At 46.1% G+C, this 20,126-nt stretch overlaps 1 protein-coding gene across 4 annotated transcripts in view; it reads left to right on the forward strand.

Moving 5' to 3' along the window:
- The window catches only part of CCPG1 (cell cycle progression 1), a 135,031-nt gene that overhangs the window by 38,370 nt on the left and 76,535 nt on the right, over positions 1 to 20,126 (forward strand). For all 4 annotated transcript variants that reach the window (XM_069222433.1, XM_069222431.1, XM_069222434.1 and 1 more), the window contains one exon: positions 19,284 to 19,398. In XM_069222433.1, coding sequence (XP_069078534.1) covers positions 19,284 to 19,398 — 115 coding nt within the window. The remainder of the gene's footprint in view (positions 1 to 19,283; positions 19,399 to 20,126) is intronic.

Here is a 20,126-nt window from a genome sequence, read left to right on the forward strand (position 1 = left end):
ATTTTCTTTTGTTGCCTTGTGTTGTCTTTTAGTCTTTGTTTTCAAGACCTAAATTGTACACATTTTATTTGCTAGGTTTAAGCATTCCACTTGAACTTTTTAATAACACCTTCCCTAACCCGAAATAATTTTTGTTCATTACATTTGCTCAAGGCACACAAACCAAAAAGATGGCATAGTGTTGTATTTCCTTAAAACGCATATTGTATAAATAATCCCTACCCACTTTAGAAGGTGACATTTATCTTTTTATTTGGATCCTAACTCTAAAGAATGTATAAATAATATAAATATATAATAGTAAAAAAAAATGCCAGTCCACTTGGCAAACCAACTTAAAAGTTGTCATTATTCTCCATTCTCAATTACCATACCTTAGAAGACACTGGCACTTCAGATAGCTCTCAAAAGGTCATTATTGATGCCAGTCTTCTATAAAGGATGTCTGTGAATGTAAATATAGGATCGATTTTTACCAAGCACCAATGGAAATGACAAGTTCTGTTTGGCAAGGATATTTCTCATTCCCCACTTTCAGTTATAGCAATTATTAGTAACATCTATTCATGTAGTGCTCATATTACATTTTCTGTACAATAAAGGAAGTGTTATACTTAAATTATCATAATCTGTGTTATTCAGTTTCATTCTCTGAAGGAGGAAAGACTGATCATGGTGTGGTTCACTATGCCTTTCTGCAAACAAGAGGTTTTGCAGGGTGTTGGGACGGAAAAGTCCTCTGTATGGGAAGATAAGTGAACCCCGGCCTAACTGCTCAACTTTATTGTTGTTCGGATCCCTAATGCTGTTTTTTTATTTTTTTTATTTTTTGTGTGTGATAGGCGAACAAGGGTTATGCATGTGCACCATGACATTGGCCTGTCTTGCAGATTGCAGTCTTTTTGCAACAAGAGGGGTGTACCAAGCACTACCCTCATGGTCGTGGAAGGCTACTGCCTTCCCCAGGAGTTAAACAGAACAAGCACGGTGGTGGCAGCATACCGTGTAGTGATCAGTAGTAGTGAACAGGTCATTTTTCCACTGGAATGCGGCCTACTGGTTCACTCACCTTTTGAATGTTCCACTGCTGTGTGTTTAACTCACCCTTAGCCTAGATCAGGTACATGAGGAGGTGTGTGCATGATGAAAACATGTGCTAAGTGCATGTGAGCGCACAGGACGCTACACAGAGGGTGTCGTATGGAACAGTGTGCACATGGCAAATGTGTGTGCGTTGGCAGTGTGTTTAAAGTACAGAGAGACTGTAGTTCAGAACATTGTGCTCAGACTGAGTGTGTGTGCTGTATGTGGGAATGCTGGTGATAGCATCGTACATGGGCACAACAGAACTGGACAATGGAATGTGCTGTGAATGTGCACTGAGTGCAGAAGTGCCTACACTGGTACATTACATGGAGAACCTTAGGTTCCATTTTGGAAAGCCCAGGTGAAAACATGAGGAGTAGAGGAATCTCCCCCAAACAGAATTGTATATTGCTGCATTCCTGTAAGCTGGAGGGGAGGAGGGAAGGGCAAGCACTGGATGGGGGAACAGGCTCTCCTTGTGCCTTTCAAAGGGCTCTTTGATTCAATGACCGATCACAAGGAAGGAGGCTTGACACATCTCAGGGAGAGAGAGTGAGAGAAAGAGCGAGAGATGGTGATAAGAGAATCATAAAGGGAAGAGCTGAGGGCCTAGGATAAACCTTTGATGCACATACCACTGTGGCTGACATCCAGAGGTGAACTCTGGTCACTCCCATGAATCTTGTGATGGGTTAATCAGATTCGGAGTCCTGCCTACTGTGATAGACATCTTTCAGGAGAAAGGATGAAGGGGAAAGATGTCCATTTCAAGAAAGCAGAACCCCAAACATAAAACTTCAAAGGTCCAGACCCTAAATCACATTTTGTGTCTGGAAAAGAACTACAAGTAGAGGAGTCTGAGACCTCATACTTAGTCATCTGCCGAACTGCCAGCTAGGCTACAGGAGGAGGGGAAGCTCTGCAAGACCTCTGCCTGTGACCAGGACTAGGGCACAGCCTGCTAGTCTCCTTGCTGAGTGAGAGAGGATCTCACCCAGGAAAACCAAGACCACCTGCCCTGGAGTCTGGAGCACCAGTACATGTCTGCCCGTTGTGCCCCGGAGGGAGAGGAGAATGTTAAAGGGAGCGAGATGTAGAGAAAAGCACAGATGTGTGGGGCTCCTGAGCGAGGTGTGAGGCCATTGCCCTTGTTCAGCATTGTGAGTTTGGCGACCCTCCCCCATTCATCCCCACCCCTAAATTCCAGGAGCAGCTGGTATGCACCAAGAACAAGTGCCTGTGTGCAGTGTTGTGGAAGCTGACAATCCCATATGCCAGTAGGGGCTGCTGTGTGACAAGGAACTGTGTTGCATTGACTGGGCTGTTGCCTGTGTGTGGGAAGTTGCTGCAACCCCCATATGCCAGAAAGGGGTGCAAGATAGACAACCTGAGGCCAGCATGGCCTGTCAATGAGGTTCATCAGACCAACTCCGTATGCCTCGAGGGCCTTGAGCTGAGGCCGGAGGTCCGGGTTGTTGCCCATGACCCAAACTGCTCCCAAAAGAAGGGAGGCTTTGTATTAGAGAAGCACGAGAACCAAGAGACGCCATCAGAGCCCCACCGGAGCAAGGAGACTGCCCTATCCCCGAGCAAGGAAGGAAAGGGACTCACCCTGTGTGTCTGGAGCTGCTCTGATTTTCAGGATGCTGGTGAGTGCGGCTCAGAAGAGAGCCAGAGCCTGCCAGGAGTTGCACGTACAAACACGTGTAGCCTGACTTTGCGGATCACGGTCAGGACTGCACTGCACCACTGCCAGGTTTCATACTGCTGGAGCGGGTAAGCTGAGAATTGGGCCTACCAGGACCAGGGGATATACCACTTTGGTTTTCAGTCCTACTTGACTCTAAATGACTACACCTTATTAACTGATTCTGAGAGGGGAACACCCAGCGAACAGGGCCTAATAGTTTACATTCCCGGGATGTTGCCAGCACACCCATTACATGGGAAATACGAACTCTGACAACTAGTAGTGTGACTGCTGTTTACCTTTGCATGTGTAGAATTAGAATTCAAATTAAAATACTTCTTTTATACAAAATAAATATTTGACTGGACATTGATTTATTTTGTTTGCTCCTTGCACATTGAGTTATAAGTTGTGTTCTGTAATCTGTATCTTCACTGCCCTCCGAAGGAGCCTTAACTCCTGCTCGTGCTGCGCCACTAACTGACAATCGGGTGTAGAGGAGGGGATGCATGACCCAGTTGAGCGAGATCTAAATTAGGGAGGCCCATGGGACATCAAGGGTTAAAGGCCTCAACCATCTTGTTTGGCTGCTTGCCCTGTGGCCCTTTAAACGGGGGGTCTGGCACAGGGCAATCCGTTCTCTTGTCTTTGACTAAGCATTAGTAGAGATATACATTTTTCACGCATTACATTGTTTCAGTTGCTACTTTGAGTTTGTAATACTATGTTTGTTCGCATAGCCTCTTCTGAAACCTAATTATAAATGTTTAAGCCAACCATCTCAAGGTACTGACCGCTGAATGTACTCTGGTGCTTCCAAGCTAACATATGTCATTTAGCTGTGTCGTGAGTGTTATCTTTAGGCATTTATGGTATTTCCGATTCAGTTAAAACGCTTAAGCAAGTTGTAGTTTAACCTTTTCTATTATAGTATTCCAGATTAACCAAATAGGTGCACTAGGACATGCAGTTTAGACAGCTATCTCGGTTGGAGCTGCATGTCCAGGCATCAGTCTTGCACCCTGCAAAACTTAAACTGAAAAGGTCAATACAAAAGTTGGTGATGTCTTTATTCAACTGGTGGGGACATATGTTTTGTACTTAGTAAGGCAGCAAAAGGTTTAGAACTATGGAGTGCTTTGCTTTATCTGATAGAGCCGCACCTGAAAAAATTATTACTTTGCTGAAACCCCAACCACCTGGTATTACTTCCATGGTTTGTTTAACCAACTGTTGGAGCATTTGTTCTTAGATTGCTCTTTGTACCTCAAAGCTTATTGGTGATATGAAGTACTGAAGCATGTTTTTCATTCTATTTTTGATGCTAGGTAGAAGGAAGTTGCTGTAGGGTGTTTGATAGGCTTGGCTAACTCTTTAAGATCTTCATATAAAGTTAACATCTGTCATTTTTTTTAACACGTTTTATTATGTTTTTCTGTTTACTTGCACTTACAAAAACACAGCACGTCAGCGTTTCAGAGGTATTGGGACGTTATCCCTGTGTACAGCTGTTAAGAAATAACAACCTCTTTTTGTCAACGACATATAACATAGGTATACAGGTGTGTTGCTTTGTGGTCATACATTTCATCTGCATAATTAAGAAAAAACAAAACATATTAAAGTAACATTACCATGCCTGATCCTATTATGCAGGTGATTTGAGTGGGGACAAGTCATGGTGTATAGTTGATAGACTGGTACATGGTGGGTTTATCCTCCCCCAGTTACAGGACAATATCTTTGACACCTAAGAGGAGGTGATGTAATTGTTAAAGTGGGAGGCAGTCACCATGATGTTGAGCCTAGGGCAAGTGTGATTGGTGTCATCTTTGATGCAGTCTTCAAAGGAGAAGATTAGCTCATTCCCCTACAAAAGAATAGTGGTGGGTTCTACGGAGTAGTCTCGCCTCTTCAATCCAGAAAGCTATGAACTGTGCTTCAGCCCAGCAGATTACTGTGGCATGCTAGTGAGCCAATCTGGCCAGCAACAGTACCTTCAACCGCATTGTAATCAACTGTCTGGCAATGAGTAGAGCCAATTTTAAAAATGTAGTCACCACTGTTCTGGCTTGTATAGCTCCAGTATGCAGCACTTGGTTTATTCAATATATTGCAGCCAGTGGCAGCCGAGAGTGTATTCCAAACTGTGTCCTAAAATGTTTGAGTAAATGAGCAGTTCCAAAACATATGCTTAATGTCTGCATGTGGAGTAGAACACCACCGACATTCAGAAGCAACTGATTTATAGATTCTGCTGATCTGCTCTCTGGTCAGGTAAGCGATGGAGAGTAAATATGTGCAGCCTAGGGGCATGCCCACCCTTGCACACAGCTAATTGTTCCTGCAACTACTCAAGTATATATTTAGAGACCAGATAAAGGTGGTTCTCAGGATGTGTCCTGGTCAGTTGAATTACAGTGTGCACGTCTGACTGGTATATAAGTTCCTTTTAGTTTGAAGTTTGGTTTCAAAAGAGAATAACAACTAAAGAATGGACACAATGTTCATGCTCTCTTCACTCATTACCTTCCTTTTTTCCCTTTCTGTCCCTGCATTCAATCCTTAAACCCCGGCCTCTCCTGTACTCCACAGCTACTGAGAGAAGCATAAGGGTAAAGCAAACTGTATGGCATTCTTAAATGTTTGCTTCCTTCCTCCACCCAATATCTTCCTTCACTCTTCTATATATATATGTATATATATATATGCACACACACACACACACACACACACACGTTAATTTTTTTTGGGGTGAATTTAGCAAGAGAAATTATCTTTTTCAAGCAGTCTGCAGTAAAGATACAGCTACGTCTAGGGTTTTAGGAAAAATATTATTTACCTTCTTAATATCCCATCTGTTTCCAGTAGTCAGATTGTTGACGCTCTTGCCTCCAAATAACAGTTCACGATGGGTACTGACTGAGTTTGTGATTACTAGGGAGTGATGGTAGGTGGGGGGGAGTGGGAGGTTGGGGGTGTGTGTGTGTGTGGAGTGGAGTGGGGAGGAGAAAGTGAGTGAATGTAAGTACACACTGTTGGGTTAGGTGGGAGTTGCTGGGCCAACTATTGCTTCTTGTTTGTTTTGCAAAACTGGGGAGTTTTTTTTTTTTTTTTTTTACAGCTTATTCTGGTCAGTCATGAGATATATTCATAACTTCTGATCCTGTCCAGGGGTGACACAGGTGTGGTGGTGGTGCTGTTACACGGGATAGTTTAAGCTCACGCTTTAGTTTTTGGTGGGCTCAGATTTGCCCACTTATGCATCTTCAGCTTTCCCATTGTGCAGTTTTTCTTGTCTTTGTTTTTTCTTTTTTAACTTTAGATGTATGCGAACATTTGTTTTAGTTTTGAGAGCATGTGATCAGTCTGTTGCACATGCGCCTCATTGTTTTTTGTTCACTATGAGTTTTTCCGTTTGTATCTGAAGATCACAAACATTTTGTTGAATATGCATCTTGCAAACTTTACAGTCATAACTTCTCTTAGATCCTCAAACCCGCAGCATGGAAATTCATTTAACTAAGTATAGGCAATAATAGATGGAGAGCCATAAAAATATTGGTGACACAGTAGATGTTTCCTTTTTAGGGTGAGCCTAGGCAGCGCGCAAGCGCTGTCTACCGACATGTTGTAATCTACATCTATGGGCTTTCACCATGCCCATCACTTTTATTCTTTTCTTGGCGTGCCTTTCAAAATTCCCTCGATTTCATAGGTAAATGCTTTACGTTTGTCCCGCCTTGAGGCTGCTTTGTTACCACCTTGGAGACTGACCCTGTTACATGGATTATTGCATGATCGACCTTATACCTTAGTGTGGCACACTACTTTTTTCTTTTGCCTTTCCGCTTCACGCTCTTTGGCCGTACTTTGTTTCTTCTCTTCCTTGTTTTTAAGCATGCTGCTATTTGTTTGTGGTGTCTGCACCCAAAGGTTGCAAGCTGGAGGGAGGTTCTTTTTTATTTTTTCATTTTTTTAAAGTTTCATATAGCGCAAACTCGATCGGAGGACTGCTTTACATGAGTACCACTTACGTACATGAAGTTTCATATAGCTTGAACTTGATCGGGGGAGGGCTTTACATGAGTATTCCTTGGGTACAAATTTAGCAGTTGAAAAATATACCAACTGGCGCTTTTAAAACAGAAAAAAACACAGAAATCCTCAACGCATCTCTCCCGGCACAGCGAGAGAGCCGATACTACAGTATTCACTGCACTCTGGAAACTCACCCCATAATGCTTTGCGGGGCATTTCTTTTTCAAAACATGTTGGCATATCTAAGTGCCCACACTAGGTTGGGGGACCCCAAAATAGTAACCTCGCCCACCATGCAGTGTCTTTTTAGGCTCTTGTGACTGGAACTTTTGTTTTACGGCTGGGAATAGATTGTGTTTTTAAGGGCCTTGTTTGTAATATTATTGCAGTAGACCTGCTAGGCCTGAAAATGTGTAAGGCACTATGCCCTCTAGGGGCGAAATATATGGTTACACTGCAATACTTTCTGCCATTCTCTTCATGTGGTTATGCCCTCTAGGGCTGACTATATGGTTACATGACCATGTGTAGGAGGTTGGCTCTGTATGTGCTATTTCAAAGTAAGGAATAGCATGCACAGAGTCCAAGGGTTCCCCTTAGAGGTAAAATAGTGGTAAAAAGAGATAATACTAATGCTCTATTTTGTGGTAGTGTGGTCGAGCAGTAGGCTTATCCAAGGAGTAGTGTTAAGCATTTGTTGTACATACACATAGACAATAAATGAGGTACACACACTCAGAGACAAATCCAGCCAATAGGTTTTTGTATAGAAAAATATCTTTTCTTAGTTTATTTTAAGAACCACAGGTTCAAATTCTACATGTAATATCTCATTCGAAAGGTATTGCAGGTAAGTACTTTAGGAACTTCAAATCATCAAAATTGCATGTATACTTTTCAAGTTATTCACAAATAGCTGTTTTAAAAGTGGACACTTAGTGCAATTTTCACAGTTCCTAGGGGAGGTAAGTATTTGTTAGGTTAACCAGGTAAGTAAGACACTTACAGGGCTTAGTTCTTGGTCCAAGGTAGCCCACCGTTGGGGGTTCAGAGCAACCCCAAAGTCACCCCACCAGCAGCTCAGGGCCGGTCAGGTGCAGAGTTCAAAGTGGTGCCCAAAACACATAGGCTAGAATGGAGAGAAGGGGGTGCCCCGGTTCCGGTCTGCTTGCAGGTAAGTACCCGCGTCTTCGGAGGGCAGACCAGGGGGGTTTTGTAGGGCACCGGGGGGGACACAAGCCCACACAGAAATTTCACCCTCAGCAGCGCGGGGGCGGCCGGGTGCAGTGTAGAAACAAGCGTCGGGTTTGTAATGGAAGTCAATGGGAGATCTAGGGATCTCTTCAGCGCTGCAGGCAGGCAAGGGGGGGGTTCCTCGGGGAAACCTCCACTTGATCAAGGGAGAGGGACTCCTGGGGGTCACTCCTCCAGTGAAAGTTTGGTCCTTCAGGTCCTGGGGGCTGCGGGTGCAGGGTCTCTCCCAGGTGTCGGGACTTAGGATTCAAAGAGTCGCGGTCAGGGGAAGCCTCGGGATTCCCTCTGCAGGCGGCGCTGTGGGGGCTCAGGGGGGACAGGTTTTTGTACTCACAGTCTTAGAGTAGTCCTGGGGTCCCTCCTGAGGTGTTGGATCGCCACCAGCCGAGTCGGGGTCGCCGGGTGCAGTGTTGCAAGTCTCACGCTTCTTGCGGGGAGCTTGCAGGGTTCTTTCAAAGCTGCTGGAAACAAAGTTGCAGCTTTTCTTGGAGCAGGTCCGCTGTCCTCGGGAGTTTCTTGTCTTTTCGAAGCCGGGGCAGTCCTCAGAGGATGTCGAGGTCGCTGGTCCCTTTGGAAGGCGTCGCTGGAGCAGGATCTTTGGAAGGCAGGAGACAGGCCGGTGAGTTTCTGGAGCCAAGGCAGTTGTCGTCTTCTGGTCTTCCTCTGCAGGGGTTTTCAGCTAGGCAGTCCTTCTTCTTGTAGTTGCAGGAATCTAATTTTCTAGGGTTCAGGGTAGCCCTTAAATACTAAATTTAAGGGCGTGTTTAGGTCTGGGGGGTTAGTAGCCAATGGCTACTAGCCCTGAGGGTGGGTACACCCTCTTTGTGCCTCCTCCCAAGGGGAGGGGGTCACAATCCTAACCCTATTGGGGGAATCCTCCATCTGCAAGATGGAGGATTTCTAAAAGTCAGAGTCACCTCAGCTCAGGACACCTTAGGGGCTGTCCTGACTGGCCAGTGACTCCTCCTTGTTGCTTTCTTTGTTCCCTCCAGCCTTGCCGCCAAAAGTGGGGGCCGTGGCCGGAGGGGGCGGGCAACTCCACTAAGCTGGAGTGCCCTGCTGGGCTGTGACAAAGGGGTGAGCCTTTGAGGCTCACCGCCAGGTGTTACAGCTCCTGCCTGGGGGAGGTGTTAGCATCTCCACCCAGTGCAGGCTTTGTTACTGGCCTCAGAGTGACAAAGGCACTCTCCCCATGGGGCCAGCAACATGTCTCTGGTGTGGCAGGCTGCTGGAACTAGTCAGCCTACACAGACAGTCGGTTAAGTTTCAGGGGGCACCTCTAAGGTGCCCTCTGTGGTGTATTTTACAATAAAATGTACACTGGTATCAGTGTGCATTTATTGTGCTGAGAAGTTTGATACCAAACTTCCCAGTTTTCAGTGTAGCCATTATGGTGCTGTGGAGTTCGTGTTTGACAGACTCCCAGACCATATACTCTTATGGCTACCCTGCACTTACAATGTCTAAGGTTTTGTTTAGACACTGTAGGGGTACCATGCTCATGCACTGGTACCCTCACCTATGGTATAGTGCACCCTGCCTTAGGGCTGTAAGGCCTGCTAGAGGGGTGTCTTACCTATACTGCATAGGCAGTGAGAGGCTGGCATGGCACCCTGAGGGGAGTGCCATGTCGACTTACTCGTTTTGTCCTCACTAGCACACACAAGCTGGCAAGCAGTGTGTCTGTGCTGAGTGAGAGGTCTCCAGGGTGGCATAAGACATGCTGCAGCCCTTAGAGACCTTCCTTGGCATCAGGGCCCTTGATACTAGAAGTACCAGTTACAAGGGACTTATCTGGATGCCAGGGTCTGCCAATTGTGGATACAAAAGTACAGGTTAGGGAAAGAACACTGGTGCTGGGGCCTGGTTAGCAGGCCTCAGCACACTTTCAATTGTAAACATAGCATCAGCAAAGGCAAAAAGTCAGGGGGCAACCATGCCAAGGAGGCATTTCCTTACACAACCCCCCCCCAAACGAAAGAGGATGAGACTAACCTTTCCCAAGAGAGTCTTCATTTTCTAAGTGGAAGAACCTGGAAAGGCCATCTGCATTGGCATGGGCAGTCCCAGGTCTGTGTTCCACTATAAAGTCCATTCCCTGTAGGGAGATGGACCACCTCAACAGTTTAGGATTTTCACCTTTCATTTGCATCAGCCATTTGAGAGGTCTGTGGTCAGTTTGAACTAGGAAGTGAGTCCCAAAGAGGTATGGTCTCAGCTTCTTCAGGGACCAAACCACAGCAAAGGCCTCCCTCTCAATGGCACTCCAACGCTGCTCCCTGGGGAGTAACCTCCTGCTAATGAAAGCAACAGGCTGGTCAAGGCCATCATCATTTGTTTGGGACAAAACTGCCCCTATCCCATGTTCAGAGGCATCAGTCTGCACAATGAACTGCTTAGAATAATCTGGAGCTTTTAGAACTGGTGCTGAGCACATTGCCTGTTTCAGGGTGTCAAAGGCCTGTTGGCATTCCACAGTCCAGTTCACTTTCTTGGGCATTTTCTTGGAGGTGAGTTCAGTGAGGGCTGTCACAATGGATCCATATCCCTTCACAAACCTCCTGTAATACCCAGTCAAGCCAAGGAATGCCCTGACTTGAGTCTGGGTTTTTGGAGCTACCCCGTCCAGAATAGTCTGGATCTTGGGTTGGAGTGGCTGAACTTGGCCTCCACCTACAAGGTGTCCCAAGTAAACCACAGTTCCCTGCCCTATCTGGCATTTGGATGCCTTGATAGAGAGGCCTGCAGATTGCAGAGCCTTCAAAACCTTCTTCAGGTGGACCAGGTGATCCTGCCAGGTGGAGCTAAAGACAGCAATATCATCAAGATAAGCTGTGCTAAAGGACTCCAAGCCAGCAAGGACTTGATTCACCAACCTTTGGAAGGTGGCAGGGGCATTCTTTAAACCAAAGGGCATAACAGTAAACTGATAATGCCCATCAGGTGTGGAGAATGCTGTTTTCTCTTTTGCTCCAGGTGCCATTTTTATTTGCCAGTACCCTGCTGTCAAGTCAAAGGTACTTAAGAATTTGGCAGCACCTAATTTGTCTATGAGCTCATCAGCTCTTGGAATTGGATGAGCATCTGTCTTGGTGACAGAATTGAGCCCTCTGTAGTCCACACAAAACCTCATCTCTTTCTTTCCATCTTTGGTGTGAGGTTTGGGGACTAAGACCACTGGGCTAGCCCAGGGGCTGTCAGAGCGCTCAATTACTCCCAATTCTAGCATCTTGTGGACTTCCACCTTGATGCTTTCCTTAACATGGTCAGACTGTCTAAAGATTTTGTTTTTGACAGGCATGCTGTCTCCTGTGTCCACATCATGGGTACACAGGTGTGTCTGACCAGGGGTTAAGGAGAAGAGTTCAGGAAACTGTTGTAGGACTCTCCTACAATCAGCTTGCTGTTGGCCAGAGAGGGTGTCTGAGTAGATCACTCCATCTACTGTGCCATCTTTTGGGTCTGATGACAGAAGATCAGGGAGAGGTTCACTCTCTGCCTCCTGATCCTCATCTGTTACCATCAACAGATTCACATCAGCCCTGTCATGGAAGAGCTTAAGGCGGTTCACATGGATCACCCTCCTGGGGCTCCTGCTTGTGCCCAGGTCCACCAGGTAGGTGACCTGACTCTTCCTTTCTAGCACTGGGTAAGGGCCACTCCATTTGTCCTGGAGTGCCCTGGGAGCCACAGGCTCCAGAACCCAGACTTTCTGCCCTGGTTGGAACTCAACCAGTGCAGCCTTTTGGTCATACCAAAACTTCTGGAGCTGTTGGCTGGCCTCAAGGTTTTTGGTTGCCTTTTCCATGTACTCTGCCATTCTAGAGCGAAGGCCAAGTACATAGTCCACTATGTCCTGTTTAGGCTCATGGAGAGGTCTCTCCCAGCCTTCTTTAACAAGGGCAAGTGGTCCCCTTACAGGATGACCAAACAGAAGTTCAAAGGGTGAGAATCCTACTCCCTTCTGTGGCACCTCTCTGTAAGCGAAAAGCAGACATGGCAAGAGGACATCCCATCTCCTTTTGAGTTTTTCTGGGAGCCCCATGATCATGCCTTTTAATGTCTTGTTGAATCTCTCAACCAAGCCATTAGTTTGTGGATGGTATGGTGTAGTGAATTTATAAGTCACTCCACACTCATTCCACATGTGCTTTAGGTATGCTGACATGAAGTTGGTACCTCTGTCAGACACCACCTCCTTAGGGAAACCCACTCTGGTAAAGATACCAATGAGGGCCTTGGCTACTGCAGGGGCAGTAGTCGACCTAAGGGGAATAGCTTCAGGATACCTGGTAGCATGATCCACTACTACCAGGATATACATATTTCCTGAGGCTGTGGGAGGTTCTAGTGGACCAACTATGTCCACACCCACTCTTTCAAAGGGAACCCCCACCACTGGAAGTGGAATGAGGGGGGCCTTTGGATGCCCACCTGTCTTACCACTGGCTTGACAGGTGGGGCAGGAGAGGCAAAACTCCTTAACCATGTTGGACATATTGGGCCAGTAGAAGTGGTTGACTAACCTCTCCCACGTCTTGGTTTGTCCCAAATGTCCAGCAAGGGGAATGTCATGGGCCAATGTTAGGATGAACTCTCTGAACAGCTGAGGCACTACCACTCTCCTAGTGGCACCAGGTTTGGGGTCTCTGGCCTCAGTGTACAGGAGTCCATCTTCCCAATAGACCCTATGGGTTCCAGTTTTCTTGCCCTCGGACTCTTCAGCAGCTTGCTGCCTAAGGCCTTCAAGAGAGGGACAGGTTTCTTGTCCCTTACACAGCTCTTCCCTTGAGGGTCCCCCTGGGCCTAAGAGCTCAACCTGATAAGGTTCAAGCTCCAAAGGCTCAGTTCCCTCAGAGGGCAGAACTTCTTCCTGAGAAGAGAGGTTCCCTTTCTTTTGCTGTGTTGCAGTTGGTTTCCCAACTGACTTTCCTGTTCTCTTGGTAGGCTGGGCCATTTTTCCAGACTCCAGCTCTACTTTTTCACCCTGTGCCTTGCACTGTGCTCTTGTTTTCACACATACCAGTTCAGGGATACCCAGCATTGCTGCATGGGTTTTTAGTTCCACCTCAGCCCATGCTGAGGACTCCAGGTCATTTCCAAGCAGACAGTCCACTGGGATATTTGAGGAGACCACCACCTGTTTCAGGCCATTGACCCCTCCCCATTCTAAAGTAACCATTGCCATGGGATGTACTTTTCTCTGATTGTCAGCGTTGGTGACTGTGTAAGTTTTTCCAGTCAGGTATTGGCCAGGGGAAACCAGTTTCTCTGTCACCATGGTGACACTGGCACCTGTATCCCTCAGGCCCTCTATTCTAGTCCCATTAATTAAGAGTTGCTGTCTGTATTTTTGCATGTTAGGCGGCCAGACAGCTAGTGTGGCTAAATCCACCCCACCCTCAGAAACTAGAGTAGCTTCAGTGTGGACCCTGATTTGCTCTGGGCACACTGTTGATCCCACTTGGAGACTAGCCATACCAGTGTTACCTGGATGGGAGTTTGGAGTGGAACCTTTCTTGGGACAGGCCTTGTCTCCAGTTTGGTGTCCATGCTGTTTACAGCTATGACACCAGGCCTTTTTGGGATCAAAGTTTTTACCCTTGTACCCATTGTTTTGTGAAGAGGCTCTGGGCCCACCCTCCTGTGCAGGTTTTTGGGGGCCTGTAGAAGACTCTTTACTATTTTTAGTTTTGGTTGTCTCATCACCCTTCCCCTGGGGAGTCTTTGTGACCCCTTTCTTTTGGTCACCCCCTGTTGAAGTCTTGGACACCCTTGTCTTGACCCAATGGTCCGCCTTCTTTCCCAATTCTTGGGGAGAAATTGGTCCTAGGTCTACCAGATGCTGATGCAGTTTATCATTGAAACAATTACTCAATAGGTGTTCTTTCACAAATAAATTGTACAGCCCATCATAATTACTTACACCACTGCCTTGAATCCAACCATCTAGTGTTTTCACTGAGTAGTCAACAAAGTCAACCCAGGTCTGGCTCGAGGATTTTTGAGCCCCCCTGAACCTAATCCTCTACTCCTCAGTGGAGAATCCAAAGCCCTCAATCAGGGTACCCTTCATGAGGTCATAAGATTCTGCATCTTTCCCAGAGAGTGTGAGGAGTCTATCCCTACACTTTCCAGTGAACATTTCCCAAAGGAGAGCACCCCAGTGAGATCTGTTCACTTTTCTGGTTACACAAGCCCTCTCAAAAGCTGTGAACCACTTGGTGATGTCATCACCATCTTCAAATTTTGTCACAATCCCTTTGGGGATTTTTAACATGTCAGGAGAATCTCTGACCCTATTTATATTGCTGCCACCATTGATGGGTCCTAGGCCCATCTCTTGTCTTTCCCTTTCTATGGCTAGGAGCTGTCTCTCTAAAGCCAATCTTTTGGCCATCCTGGCTAACAGGAGGTCATCTTCACTGAGAGCATCCTCAGTGATTTCAGAAATGTGGGACCCTCCTGTGAGGGACTCACTATTTCTGACTAACACAGTTGGAGACAGGACTTGAGGGGTCCGGTTCTCCCTATTTAGGACTGGAGGAGGGACATTGGCCTCCAAGTCACTAATTTCTTCCTCTGTGAGGTCATCATCAGAGGGGTTGGCTTTTTCAAACTCTGCCAACAGCTCCTGGAGCTGAATTTTGGTAGGTCTGGAGCCAATGGTTATTTTTTTGATATTACAGAGAGACCTTAGCTCCCTCATCTTAAGATGGAGGTAAGGTGTGGTGTCGAGTTCCACCACATTCATCTCTGTATCAGACATTATTTTGCTAAGAGTTGGAAGACTTTTTAAAGAATCTAAAACTGTTTCTAGAATCTAATTTCAAACTTTTAACAAACTTTTAAACTCTAAAAGACAATGCTAAACAGGGACTTAACACACAAGGCCCTAGCAGGACTTTTAAGAATTTAGAAAAATTTCAAATTGCAAAAATGAATTTCTAATGACAATTTTGGAATTTGTCGTGTGATCAGGTATTGGCTGAGTAGTCCAGCAAATGCAAAGTCTTGTACCCCACCGCTGATCCACCAATGTAGGAGGTTGGCTCTGTATGTGCTATTTCAAAGTAAGGAATAGCATGCACAGAGTCCAAGGGTTCCCCTTAGAGGTAAAATAGTGGTAAAAAGAGATAATACTAATGCTCTATTTTGTGGTAGTGTGGTCGAGCAGTAGGCTTATCCAAGGAGTAGTGTTAAGCATTTGTTGTACATACACATAGACAATAAATGAGGTACACACACTCAGAGACAAATCCAGCCAATAGGTTTTTGTATAGAAAAATATCTTTTCTTAGTTTATTTTAAGAACCACAGGTTCAAATTCTACATGTAATATCTCATTCGAAAGGTATTGCAGGTAAGTACTTTAGGAACTTCAAATCATCAAAATTGCATGTATACTTTTCAAGTTATTCACAAATAGCTGTTTTAAAAGTGGACACTTAGTGCAATTTTCACAGTTCCTAGGGGAGGTAAGTATTTGTTAGGTTAACCAGGTAAGTAAGACACTTACAGGGCTTAGTTCTTGGTCCAAGGTAGCCCACCGTTGGGGGTTCAGAGCAACCCCAAAGTCACCCCACCAGCAGCTCAGGGCCGGTCAGGTGCAGAGTTCAAAGTGGTGCCCAAAACACATAGGCTAGAATGGAGAGAAGGGGGTGCCCCGGTTCCGGTCTGCTTGCAGGTAAGTACCCGCGTCTTCGGAGGGCAGACCAGGGGGGTTTTGTATGGCACCGGGGGGGACACAAGCCCACACAGAAATTTCACCCTCAGCAGCGCGGGGGCGGCCGGGTGCAGTGTAGAAACAAGCGTCGGGTTTGTAATGGAAGTCAATGGGAGATCTAGGGATCTCTTCAGCGCTGCAGGCAGGCAAGGGGGGGGTTCCTCGGGGAAACCTCCACTTGATCAAGGGAGAGGGACTCCTGGGGGTCACTCCTCCAGTGAAAGTCCGGTCCTTCAGGTCCTGGGGGCTGCGGGTGCAGGGTCTCTCCCAGGTGTCGGGACTTAGGATTCAAAGAGTCGCGGTCAGGGGAAGCCTCGGGATTCCCTCTGCAGGCGGCGCTGTGGGGGCTCAGGGGGGACAGGTTTTTGTACTCACAGTCTTAGAGTAGTCCTGGGGTCCCTCCTGAGGTGTTGGATCGCCACCAGCCGAGTCGGGGTCGCCGGGTGCAGTGTTGCAAGTCTCACGCTTCTTGCGGGGAGCTTGCAGGGTTCTTTCAAAGCTGCTGGAAACAAAGTTGCAGCTTTTCTTGGAGCAGGTCCGCTGTCCTCTGGAGTTTCTTGTCTTTTCGAAGCCGGGGCAGTCCTCAGAGGATGTCGAGGTCGCTGGTCCCTTTGGAAGGCGTCGCTGGAGCAGGATCTTTGGAAGGCAGGAGACAGGCCGGTGAGTTTCTGGAGCCAAGGCAGTTGTCGTCTTCTGGTCTTCCTCTGCAGGGGTTTTCAGCTAGGCAGTCCTTCTTCTTGTAGTTGCAGGAATCTAATTTTCTAGGGTTCAGGGTAGCCCTTAAATACTAAATTTAAGGGCGTGTTTAGGTCTGGGGGGTTAGTAGCCAATGGCTACTAGCCCTGAGGGTGGGTACACCCTCTTTGTGCCTCCTCCCAAGGGGAGGGGGTCACAATCCTAACCCTATTGGGGGAATCCTCCATCTGCAAGATGGAGGATTTCTAAAAGTCAGAGTCACCTCAGCTCAGGACACCTTAGGGGCTGTCCTGACTGGCCAGTGACTCCTCCTTGTTGCTTTCTTTGTTCCCTCCAGCCTTGCCGCCAAAAGTGGGGGCCGTGGCCGGAGGGGGCGGGCAACTCCACTAAGCTGGAGTGCCCTGCTGGGCTGTGACAAAGGGGTGAGCCTTTGAGGCTCACCGCCAGGTGTTACAGCTCCTGCCTGGGGGAGGTGTTAGCATCTCCACCCAGTGCAGGCTTTGTTACTGGCCTCAGAGTGACAAAGGCACTCTCCCCATGGGGCCAGCAAAATGTCTCTGGTGTGGCAGGCTGCTGGAACTAGTCAGCCTACACAGACAGTCGGTTAAGTTTCAGGGGGCACCTCTAAGGTGCCCTCTGTGGTGTATTTTACAATAAAATGTACACTGGTATCAGTGTGCATTTATTGTGCTGAGAAGTTTGATACCAAACTTCCCAGTTTTCAGTGTAGCCATTATGGTGCTGTGGAGTTCGTGTTTGACAGACTCCCAGACCATATACTCTTATGGCTACCCTGCACTTACAATGTCTAAGGTTTTGTTTAGACACTGTAGGGGTACCATGCTCATGCACTGGTACCCTCACCTATGGTATAGTGCACCCTGCCTTAGGGCTGTAAGGCCTGCTAGAGGGGTGTCTTACCTATACTGCATAGGCAGTGAGAGGCTGGCATGGCACCCTGAGGGGAGTGCCATGTCGACTTACTCGTTTTGTCCTCACTAGCACACACAAGCTGGCAAGCAGTGTGTCTGTGCTGAGTGAGAGGTCTCCAGGGTGGCATAAGACATGCTGCAGCCCTTAGAGACCTTCCTTGGCATCAGGGCCCTTGGTACTAGAAGTACCAGTTACAAGGGACTTATCTGGATGCCAGGGTCTGCCAATTGTGGATACAAAAGTACAGGTTAGGGAAAGAACACTGGTGCTGGGGCCTGGTTAGCAGGCCTCAGCACACTTTCAATTGTAAACATAGCATCAGCAAAGGCAAAAAGTCAGGGGGCAACCATGCCAAGGAGGCATTTCCTTACACCATGTTTCTTACAAATGCTATTTTTATTGTGGTTGCCTCTAGGGGCTGTTTTAAGCATTACATTCAAGATACTACAATATTCGCTGCACTCGGAAACTCGCCCCATAATGCTTTTGCGGGGCATTCCTTTTGCAAAACATTTGTGCCCGTAACTCTCTTAGTGGTGGTCCTAGGACAATGGGACCACCATCAAAATGTTCTCTTTCTGTCTAGGTCATCTCAGGGTCCCCACACTAGGTTGGAGGACCCCAAAATAATAATGCCTCAGACCAATCAATGTCTTTTTAGGCTCTCTTCTGGCTAGAACCTTTGTTTTACAGCTGGCAGTAGTTTGTGTTTGAAGGGCCTTGTTTGTAATAATATTGTAATAGGCCTGAAAATGTGTAATGCGCTTCACTTTTTAGGGGCTAAATATATGGTTCCATTGCATTACTTTCTGCCATTCTCTTTTTACGGTTACATGACCATGTTTCTTTTAAATGCTATTTTTCTTGTGGTGCCCTCTGGGAGCTGTTCTGAGCATTACAGTCAAGATACTGCAAAATTCGCTGCACTCGGAAACTTGCCCCATATTGCTTTGCGGTTATTCCTTTTACAAAACATTTGTGCCCATAACTCACTGTGTGGTGGTCCTCGGATAATAGGGCTGCCATCAAAAGGTTCAGTACGATGCACTCTTTCTCTCTAGGTCATCTCTGGGTCCCCACACTAAGTTGGGGGGGACCCCAAAATAATAATATAAAACATAATAAATAATGGCAATATTTTCATTTTTTGCTGCAGATAGAGGAAGAACGTAAATAGAAGTGCTTCAGTTATAAGCAGGGTCACTGGAATTATGTCGGAAAGAGGAACAAATTATGTCCCTGGTTGACCAATTTTTGTGGCAAGAAAAGTCCAGTTATGTATTTACAACAACAATAGCTCTAACTCTACCAAATGTGAGACCAATTGCATTGCAAATGCTTGTTAACGTTTGTATCATTTGATTAATCTGTTTTGTGCATTTAGTCTAGATGGTGCAGAGTTATTAAGAGTGCAAAAATAGGATAACCTATGAAGTGATGTTAACATTTACCACAGAGGTGCGACTGCATCTATGTAATGTGGTATATAGTAGGGTTGTATGCTTTTCTTTTATGAACGGGTGTTATTTTTTACTATGGCAGATAGTAATCCAGCGCTTAGGTGAATACATAGCCCCCCTCTCCCTTTGTAAATTAAACTTGCATGCAACTGCTTGAGCAAAGAGAAAATAATATGCACAATAATCTGCACATGACCACAGTTTCATAGCTGTTAACAACAAGCATAGCTAACCTTGCTTGTTTACTTGCTAAAAGGAAGTCGACTTTACTCTTCAGCTAGTGGGTATTTTGCAGCTGTGCTCATATTGTGAATTATGACTGCTATAACTGAATGTGTGGTATCTTTGGGCAATTAAATGTGAACCTAAACTTGAATAACATAAATTCCCTTTTCAGGGATCTGATATAGAGACTTTGAATTCTGAACATGAACCAAGTAGAGACCCAGTGGCTGATGAAACTCCTGCTTCACTTAAAGATGAAGAACATGGTGGATCTCTGCTACTGCAAGGTAACATTAAAAAAAACACAGACCTACTAACCAACGTTTTATTTTGTGGGCATAAAACTAGAGGCCGCAGATTAGTATGCTGTTTGAAGCAGGCCGACATAGACACACCTTTCCTAGCTCCCTCTTTTGTCATTTTATGTGAAAGTGAAAAATAGTGTCCTCCTTGAACTTTAAAATTGTAATTGCTGGCATTTTCATTTCCTTTATTAGATCTCGTCTGAGACAGTGCATGCGCTGTTACTCAAGATCTATTTTTCCTAAAAAAAAAAAAGCACTTAAGCCCATTAATTAATTACTATTATTTAGCTTTCCCCATCAATCTGATTTTTTTTGTTTTCATTGGTTAGTGGGAGATGGTTTGATTTTGCCGGTCTCCCTTCAGGCGACTTTGGGAGGATTTTGGTTTCACAATCTTTAGATTTTCCTTACACTCACTCACTCACGCTGTGCTACTCGAGGTTTTTTTCTTTGAATTCTGGGACTTGTGTTTCCATGGAATACACAAGGCTGTAAGTCACATAATTCAAAGAAAAAACCTGGACTGGAGTAGCACATCACCCACGGATTTGGAAAACTTGACAGGGCTACAGGCACCGGCATACATCCCCAACGGTATCCTCCAGCTTCGGGCACTGTTCTGGTGAGTTTCAAAGACATTACCTAACTAGAACACCAGTTTCACTTTTGTTTTTTGATTGAATTTTCTAGTTTTTTTTTTTTTTAACATG

The sequence above is a fragment of the Pleurodeles waltl genome, chromosome 3_1 (assembly GCF_031143425.1).
Source record: "Pleurodeles waltl isolate 20211129_DDA chromosome 3_1, aPleWal1.hap1.20221129, whole genome shotgun sequence".
In the NCBI taxonomy this organism is placed as follows: domain Eukaryota; kingdom Metazoa; phylum Chordata; class Amphibia; order Caudata; family Salamandridae; genus Pleurodeles; species Pleurodeles waltl.